Genomic DNA, 10,070 nt, shown 5'->3' on the forward strand with positions numbered 1-10,070 from the left:
GATGATGGCTGTACAACTCCATAAATGCACTAAAAATCAGTGTACATTTACAATATACTTCTTTTACATTTTATGATATACTTTATTTATAATAAAGCTGTTAGAAAATTAAACCACAACAAATTCTACTGTATACCCACAGTAATATTCAAAATCTCATTTGTAAATTTATGTATGATCTATTATGGATATAAGGCAAATCACTTGGGGAGACAGGTTTGAGATAGCAACTCAAAATAAAGCAATTATAATGAGTTTATTTTTTTTTTAAGATTTTATTTATTTATTTGACAGAGAGAAATCACAAGTAGGCAGAGAGGCAGGCAGAGAGAGAGGAGGAAGCAGGCTCCCCGCTGAGCAGAAAGCCCGATGTGGGGCTCGAACCCAGGACCTGGGATCATGACCTGAGCCGAAGGCAGCGGCTTAACCCACTGAGCCACCCAGGCGCCCCCAATTATAATGAATTTAAAAGAAAGGTAAGATACCTTGATTCCAACTAACTGGTGCTTGATAATCAATAAAATATTTTTAATTAAGTAATTCACTTTGTGGCAAGCATGAATTCTAGACTATTTTTACATACTTTTAAACTGTAAATTTAATCTAATTTGATAAATTGCATATTTAGCAATAAATACAATAAATACAATGCCTTAACACAGCATTTCCTACACCACCATTTTAGGGGACAGTCACTGTATTATTTAATCGTATAGTGAGAAAATAATTTTTCCAATTCTTCAATCTTTTTGATTTAGGTAAAGAGGAAATCTGTGAGTGGTGCTAGCTTACCTCTAAACACTTCTCATGTATCTGCTAACTGCTCCTTAAAAGGGCAAGAGGCTTTGGCAGGAACCTAGATTTTCATTACATTGTTTTCATTGTTTCCTCATACAGTAACCCTGTATTCATCAAAGGGGTGCTAGCTTTCCATTTATTGTAAAGATAAAAATTACTTTGAAAGAGAATTTCAAGTTTAAAAGTTATAAGTACTATAAGGATAGGGCAAAAGTCATGAATGGGGCATGTGAAGGACTTAAATACAAGAAACACTGCTTCCCATGATGTAAAGCACCGAGTCCACATTAAAATCAGAATTAAAATCAGAGTCCACATTAAAACCAGATTAAAATCAGTCCACATTAAAATCAGTTAACCTGTAATATGGGTCACATCGATGATTCACAAGCACCTGAAGAAGACGGGTGAAATGTCTTTATTTAAATGTTTATACTGCTGCTTTTCTGGGGGAGCACCCTTTCCACAGATCACTCAATATAAACACAGACTGGGAGCCAAGAGTTCAACCGGTGGTTATAAAACTGCACAACAGTTTAAGTTTTGGTAGAGGACCCGTTACCATGTAGCACTCTTCCTCCCTAGCTTACAGAGTTATCACCGGCATACAGCACTGCATAGGTTTATGTACAGCATGTTGTTTGATGCACTGGTGTCTTGCAAAATGTTCACCACCAGAGTGTTAGCTGACTCCTGCACCCCGTGTTTATCCTTTCTTTTCCATAGTGAGAACATTGAAGATCTACTCTCTTGGCAACTTTCAAGTATATAAAACAGTATTGGGAACTAGTCTCATTATGCTGTACATTGAATCCCCCGAAATCACCTTACAGCTGAAGTTTGTACCCTTTGAACAATTCTCTTTTGGCCATACCTCCTAGCCTCTGGTAAACCACCATTCTCGTCTGTCTATGCATTTGGCTTTTTTATATTCCACAAATAAGTGCCATCATACAGTATCTGTCTCTAATTTTACTTAACATAACGCCCTCAAGGTCCATCCAAGTTGCTGCAATTGGAAAGCTATCCTTATTTCTTGTGGCTGAAGAATATTCCATTGTGAATATATACCAAATTTTCTTTATCCATTCGTCCACTGACACTTAGGTTGTTTCCCTATCTTGGCTACTGTGAATAACTCGTACTACTCTTTTCTAATATAACTGAACTGTATATACACATATACTTTTCTAATATAACTGAATATAATAAAAAATACTTAATTCACTTTCATTTAAATAACCCTAAGGTAACTTTTTCTGACTTTAACTTGTAATTTAATACTACCATGTTTATTTTTATTACATGTCAACATTTACCTTTTAAAAAATTCTGTGCTATGCATAAGATACCCTAAATTATTTTTAAAATATTTATTAAGCATATGCTTTTGTACAAGGCATTATGGGTAGTACGAAAGATCATTTCTGCCCTCCAGAAACTTAAAATCTAATGGGAGAATTAAATCATGTGTGCAAAACTTACAATACAAAGATCAGTTCATCAAAAAAAAATGAACCTTTCTGGTTATGGTAAATAATGACTCAGAGAAAACAGGATTTCAACAGCAACTAAAGGACGGATGATATTCTGATAGGCAGAGATGGGGCAAGTGAGCATCCCAAGAGGGGAGCGTATCTGATAGCAAACTAAGGAGTTTGAACTTCATTCTTTAACCAACAATGAACCCGAAAAGACTTCCAAGTAGTGAGTTCACACAGAAGGCTCTCTGGAGGCAGTCCACAATAGAACAGAACTGAGAAAGTAAGAAATGGGAGAATGGGAAAATCTAGGTACAAACTGAATGACTTTCCTGAGGTCCACAGGTAACCATATACTTAATCCCACAACGTGGCTGCTTTGAACATCTATTTCATAGTTCTCTATTACTAGCATACGCCAACAAGGACGTAAGTTACTAGTTAGGTTTACTCAAAGACACATAATTAATTTCATAAGCTCAGTAATTATTTGCATATTTCAGCTCTTTATTAGCAACCCTCACAGTGATAACTCACAAAATTCTCATTGATTATCAATACACTAACATCTTTGGATAAAGTGTTTTGTTACGTTTTACATGCCCCTTCATTCCCTTCATACATCGCCTATTTATGCAATCTTCCATAGAAGGTGTTCAAAAATACTTCTAAGGGTAATTTATATATATGAAATTATGACCTGAAAATGGAGATAAGTCTAATTTAGAATTACAGCATTCTAAGGTATCATTTTGTGGTTCACATACGTGGACTTTAATATTTATACTTCAATAGCATATTAGAAAAATTCTAGGCTCTCTAGTATGTACAAAACACAATCTCCCACAACACCCAAACTGAAACTAGTCCTTTCACAATATCCTTAGCAGAAATAATGGTCAACTGCTCCGTCAATTAAGTCACACCTTTACCACCCCAACCTAACCTAACAACCTAACCTAACAACCTCAACCATTTTTTAAGCATCCTTTTTTGGGTTCCAGAATATATGGATGATCCCTGTTGTAAACTCCTAAGCAATTTTTAGAACTTCTAAGTAGAATCACAAAGTAGAGAAAACAAATTTACATCAACATGTTACAATGAAAACAAGTTACACCTTCACACTAAAAATGCTTCTCTCTCTCCCACTCCCCCTGCTTGTGTTCCCTTTCTCGCTGTGTCTCTGTCAAATAAATAAATAAAATCCTAAAAAAATTTTTCACTAAAAAAAACATAAAATGTACACAAGTTATTCTTAGAGATTTTACTGTAATGTTTTTATAGTCTCATGACTAATCAACATTTTAAACATAACAATTCTTTTGGACAGTTGGAAAAAAAACAGCTTAGACTATTAAATGCACATTTTCTCTTTTTAAAAATTCATCCCTGGGGCACCTGGGTGGCTCAGTGGGTTAAAGCCTCTGCCTTCGCTCAGGCCATGATCCCAGGGTCCTGGGATCGAGCCCCGCATCGGGCTCTCAGCTCAGCAGGGAGCCTGCTTCCTCCTCTCTCTCTGCCTGCCTCTCTGCCTACTTGTGATCTCTGTCTGTCAAATAAATAAAATCTTTGAAAAAAAAAAAATTCATCCCTAAGTGACTTTAACTTACTAAGAGAGACCCAACAAAATTTCAAATAAGCAAATCCCATTATATCTTTACCTCTTCATGCAAGTCTCTCCTTGTCTCCAAATGTCCTCATAGCAGCTTTTAAAACCTCAACTCCATAAAAACCCTTCTTTAGATCTTCATGTTCACTTTATTCTATAAAATTACCTGTATGTATAATATCTCTCCAAAAGCAAAGCTTTCATCTTCTCAGGTGAACATTTTAAACCAATTCACTCTACTGCACAGTAACGGATAGCTCCTCAATTTAGCTAGAGTTGCTTTCATCTTTAAAGGAAGTTTGCTAACTGAAATTGATTTTAACTTAGTTTCAGTAAGTTTAGAAATTAAACAAAACGAAACCCAAAAAACTCTGAGTGAAAAAAATCTCAAGTAGAAGAGGTTCAAAGCTGGAATCCGTCACCTGTTTCTCATCATCCCAGCTATATAATCACGGACTTTAAAATCATCTGATCCAATCTTTTTTTTTTTTTAAGATTTCATTTATTTATTTCTCAGAGAGAGAGAGAGAGAGCACAAGCAGGCAGAGACAGAGAGAGAAGCAGGCTTCCCGCTGAGCAAGGAGCCCAATTCGGAACTCCATCCTATGACCCCCTGGGATCATGACCTGCGCCGAAGGCAGCGGCTTAACTGACTGAGCCACCAAGGCGTCCCTAAAATCATCTGATCCAATCTTCATTTTTATTTTTTTTAAAGATTTTATTTATTTATTTGACAGAGAGAAATCACAAGTAGGCAGAGAGGCAGGCAGAGAGAGAGGAGGAAGCAGGCTCCCTGCTGAGCAGAAAGCCCGATGTGGGGCTTGAACCCAGGACCTGGGATCATGACCTGAGCCGAAGGCAGTGGCTTAACCCACTGAGCCACCCAGGCGCCCCCCAATCTTCATTTTTAAAGTGATGAAGCTGACGCCAGAGATCAAGGTTAACCATAAAGTCTACAGTAACATGCAGCCTCCCCTAAGGTATACCTGCATTTCATTTAACCCGGTACTTGTGAGCCCACAGAGTCCCTAGACCTAACTGCACATTGTGTCTTAATGGTAGTGATCCCAGGACTTCGGTAGAAAGTAGGTATCTATATATGTGTAGGATGAAAGCTTAAAGGAAGGAGTAATAGTTGCTTTAAATTCCATGACTGCCTAATTTACATAATATCCAACTGCAAAAGCAAAAAACATTTTTAATAAAATATCCCTAAGAAAGCTGAGGTATATTTCTGTTTCTTTTAAAGAATGATAAAGTAACCTACAGGCTTCTGGTCTATTCATCCTTCATACTAAGTTAGCTCTGCCTAAACTTAAATTAGGTCCACCTTTTCAGAGATAGTTAAATTTCAGGCTGTTACATTAGAGTATAAATTCATACTAAATTTAGAATACAACTTAACACTGAAGTTCTAATTACTTTTTCTGCATGCTACTTTAAAGATAATACTTATATATGCCCAAAGAAATAAATATTATTCTACTGGCTACACAACGTAAATGAATTAGTATCTCATTTAAAAACCAAATGATATACAATATACATATTCAAAAACGAAATCAGGCACCAGACTGAACTGTCACACTGCTGGTTATGTAACAACCTCTTTTGTCTTGATACAAACTTAAAAATTAAATCGGCCCAAACTTAATGGCAGTCTGATTTACAGCCTATGACAGCCACATAAAAAGATACCAGAAATATCTAAATCCCATCATCACTTCTACCAGGGCTGTGTGTGAGAATAGTCAAGGGCTTTACGTAAGTATTCAAATGGTCAGTACAGACAGTTGAGGGTTTTCACTAATTTAACTCAAGCCAGTAAAGCCAGTGTGCCACATAGATGTAATAAAGCCAAGGTCACAACCTATTTCCACGCGGACAAGTTAGCTATAAAAAGGGAAAACTTCACTCTGACGTCGGTTAGTACCGCCTTCTTTGGGGAGGGGAAAAAAAAAGAACCTTAATTCTGTCGCTTTTATAGACTGACCTAGAGCAGCGTTCCCGGGAAATGGAGAGTATCCCATCCACCACTTATTTTTGAAGTCTCCCCCCACCCCCGCTTATCTACTCGGTAATTAGATACACGAATGAAATACCAGGACTCGCAGAAAGCAAACACAGAACTCAGTTTCACGCTTTTCCCCAATCTGATTATTTCCAGGTGTTAAATACCCGGGAGCAGCGCGGACAGATTTGAGTTCAACTCAAGCTCCTCCGAAGCCCCCAGTAATTCTCCAACGCAGAGTCCAAGAGCAGCAGAGAAGGACACTAGCCGGAGAGTGGGCAGATGTTTGGGGGTGAAGCGAGGAGCAGGACAAGCAGACCACTGGTAAAACTAAAGACTCCTGGCTGCAGCTGCTGGAAATAAGTTCTCGCAGGCCTGGGAAGTCTGGCACTGGGTGAAGCCCAACAGGCTTTCCCCAACTCCCGAACCACGGCCTGGAAAGCAGGGGAGGGCTGGGAACTCACAGCTCCCAGGTTTCTATTTGTGGAAAGTTTAAACAAATTCGCTCCTCGGGGAATGGGGGAAGGGACGGAGGGCAAGTCTGGGCTCGGCCGAGGGAGCGCGGGGTGTGCGCGGTGCGCGGCCGCCGCTCCGACGCGGGGAGGCGCACGGCTTTTCGGCAGCCGCCGCCGCATCTGCCCGCGAAACCCGGCCGAACGGGGACGCGGCCGCGAGGAGCCGCGTGTCCGGCGCCGAGGGGCAGGGGCGCGGGACTCCGGGTGGAAGTTAAGGGCGGGACCGTGCCGGGGCGCCGGGGAGGGAGCGGCAAGAGGCAGCGGGCGGCTCTACTTACTCGGCTGTACCAGATGCTGAGGCGGACCGGGGCCAGCACGGCGAAGAAAGTCCTCTGGGGGTCGGACTGAACGTGGAAGGGCGCCTCGGCCGGGGTGCCCAGAGGGCACAGCAGCCTCTTGGGCCAGCCGCTCAGGAAATACATGGTCCGCGCGGAGCCGCAGACGCCGCGGCGCCCGGCGGCCCCCGGCCCCGTCCGTCACACTCAGCGGCCCGGGGCCGGACGCCCGCCTCCCACACCGCCACCGGCCGACTCGGCGGCGTCGGCAGCGGCAGCTCGGGGCATCTGCCCGCTGGCCGGGCCGGGCCGGGCCGGGCCGACGCGAAGCTGAGCGACGAAGGAATCCTCGGGCTGACGGGGCCCACTGTGGGGGAGGTAGGGGGAGGAAGAGTCGGGATGGAGAGGGGGCGGGAGGAGCGCGGAGGCCCGCCCCGGCCCGGCCCCACCCCTTCCTCGGGCCGCACGGGCGTCACCACGCCGCGCCGCGTGGGTCGGGCCGGGGAGGGCTGTCGCGCGCACGCGCATTGGAGGCTTCTCCCCTCCTCCTCGCTCTGCTTTCTGAAGCTCCGCCCCAATCTTCAAGAGCCTCCGCCGCGCTGCGTCAGTACGCATGCGCTTTTGCCTCCTTCTTGCCCCTTTGAGCCTCCCACTTGCAATCTGGAATATTTTGTTTGGGCCGGGTGGGCGGGGCAGCAGCCTGAGATTTACAGGAAAGTGGGCCGAACTGGGCGAGACGCCGCTGCGGGGTGACTGGGCCCGCGGAGCACGCCTCATGCCAGGCCTAGCCAAATTTGACTTCTTTTCGCCGATTGGTGAGGCCCGGGGGGCCGGGGGTAGCGCCTTGATCAAGTCACGTGACTTTCCCTTCCGCCCCACCCCTCTACTTCCACCCAGGTGCTGGGTGGTGGGGTCCTGGGCCCCGTGAACCTCTGTTGTGTGCCAAGGTCTGCAGTGAAAGCTCGCGATAGAGTTCCTACCCTCATGGAGTTTACAGCCCAGAGGGGGACTTTATTTATTCCGTGAATAAACCACCTACCATGAACGTGTCTCAGACTTTTCCTTCATGTTTCCAAATCTAGCGTGTAATTTTTGAATTCAGTTTGTATTCATCTGTGCCTTTGCCAACCACAACGTTAGACAAGGCAAGTCTCTCTCTTTTTTGCACCCTCAGTAGAGTATATGCTGTAAAAGACCTGGACATAATTTCTGAGCTGGAACGGACTTTAGAGTCTCCGTAGTTGGTTGTTTAACTTCTGGACCCCAGGGATCACCTTAACAACTGTTTCTTTTTAAGTATTGACCCAGCGATTACCTTTGGATAGGAGGACGGTGTGAATGGGGATGGAGTGTAGGGGGCGCCTAGAATAAAAAGCTTGCTTCTCATTGTCCGTTCTTTTTGTTCAGTTTGCATTTTTCCATATTTTTTAAAATTAAAAAATAGTTGAATTAACCTAGGTTTAAAGCAAATGTTACATTAAAAAGTAGCAACATAGCAGAGGAAGAAACAAAGTAATACGTATCAGATGTAGCCTTGCAGCTGGTACTCATAACAAAGAATGTAACTTAATTTTTTTAAACATTCACTGCATTCCCCAGAAGGTGATCAAAGAACCCAGGATTCCTCAAATCAAAGCTGAAACTGCCTCACCTCTCACTGGCCTCTTGTGGTCAGCCTGTGTCTCCTTCCTGGTGTTTTTTTTTCCAACATCCAACAGAGCAGCCTGGCACACACTTAGAATAGTAAACTCTGAAAATATGTGTCAAATGAAAATTGGAAGGAAAACCCTGATCCAGCTGAAGTACACCATCAGACAAATAAAGAGACCCTGGGAGGTTTCTTGACTTAAAAAAATAAAAGTAGAACAACAACAGCGTTGCATCATACTTTTATCTGACTTACTCAGATCCAGCCTATACTCTTGGCAGAAAGAGAAAATGAATCAGTTACAGTGCAGCAATTCCTCTAGCCATTTTACTGAGAATGTATTTGTCCCAGCTCCCTTTGAGAGGGACTTTGTGCTCGTGTGCCTTCTGAGAGCATCTTACTGCACACATGTGTAATATAAGGAACTTATAAGTAATTTTTTTTTTGCACTCAGTTTTAACTTTACTTGCTGAGGTTATTTATTTATTTATTTATTTTAGAGAGAGGGGGAGAAAATCTTAAGCAGGCTCCACACCCAGCGCAGAGCCTAAAGTGTGGCTCCATCTCACAACCCTGAAATTATGACCTGAGCCAAAATCGAGAGCTGGACTCTTAACCGACTGAGCCACCAAGGTGCCCCTACTTGCGGCCTTTAGAATCTAATTCCCTCGCTACATTCTTGTGGCACTTAAGGTTTACAAAGTATTTTCAAATACATGACTTTATTTAGTTCCACAGTAAACCTTCAATGAGGGTAATATTGGTGTGATATTTATTCTCATTTTCCTAATGAGGAAGCAGGACCAGTGTGTTGGAGGAGCCTGAAAAGAAGTGCTCCTTTCTGCAGAGCCACTCGTCTTGAGACTTGATTGAATTGAACTCTGCTAGCGGCTGGAGGCAGTGAGGGGCTAGGGGGTGGGTGAGTGCCATATTTGATTCTCCTCAAGCCCTTACTTAAGAGTTCCACATTGTGGTAGAAACCTTATGAACGGACTTTTCCAGCTTTCAAATATCCTATTCTAACCTTACTTTGTAAAATACACTAGCAAGTCTATGCCCTCGATCTTCCTTCTTCTATTCCAGCACCATAACTCTAGCTAAACTTTACACAACTCTAGTCTGAGCTAAGACTAAGTTGATCAATGAAAACTAACAGGTACGTGTTTCCAAACGAACAGACCTTTGTACAAGAAATAACATTGAGGGGCGCCTGGGTGGCTCAGTGGGTTAAGCCGCTGCCTTCGGCTCAGGTCATGATCTCAGGGTCCTGGGATCGAGCCCCGCATCGGGCTCTCTGCTCGGCGGGGAGCCTGCTTCCTCCTCTCTCTCTGCCTGCCTCTCTGCCTGCTTGTGATCTCTCTGTCAAATAAATAAATAAAATCTTAAAAAAAAAAAAAAGAAATAACATTGATAAGAGTGCACAGAAACAGAAGTACATTTATAAACTGTTGATGGGAGTATAATTTGGTGCAGTTTTTCTAAAGTGTAGTTGGAATTACATTTAAAAATGGAGAGATCTTTAAGCATACATACCCATGGCTCCAACTATTTCTAGCCAATGATTATTTTCTAAGGAAACAAACACTGGTATGTAGAGTTCAGCTTTAAGAATGTACCCCACAGGGGTGCCTGGGTGGTTCAGCTGGTTAAGTGTCCAACTTTTGATTTCAGCTCAGGTCACAATCTCAGAGTCCGTGAGTTTGAGCCCTGTATCCATCTCTACACTGGGC

General features: G+C 42.9%; 1 protein-coding gene across 4 annotated transcripts in view; it reads right to left on the reverse strand.

The window, feature by feature from the left end:
- The window catches only part of RIC1 (RIC1 homolog, RAB6A GEF complex partner 1), a 160,717-nt gene extending 153,662 nt beyond the window's left edge, over positions 1 to 7,055 (reverse strand). For 3 of the 4 annotated variants that reach the window (XM_047700366.1, XM_047700368.1, XM_047700365.1), the window contains exon 1: positions 6,696 to 7,054. In XM_047700366.1, coding sequence (XP_047556322.1) covers positions 6,696 to 6,839 — 144 coding nt within the window. In that variant the 5' untranslated portion in view covers positions 6,840 to 7,054. Of the gene's footprint in view, positions 1 to 6,695 lie in introns of all 4 variants that reach the window. The other variant, XM_047700367.1, reaches the window with a different exon arrangement.
- Positions 7,056 to 10,070: the final 3,015 nt, after the last annotated feature.

Source organism: Lutra lutra, chromosome 13 (assembly GCF_902655055.1).
Source record: "Lutra lutra chromosome 13, mLutLut1.2, whole genome shotgun sequence".
NCBI classification, from domain to species: domain Eukaryota; kingdom Metazoa; phylum Chordata; class Mammalia; order Carnivora; family Mustelidae; genus Lutra; species Lutra lutra.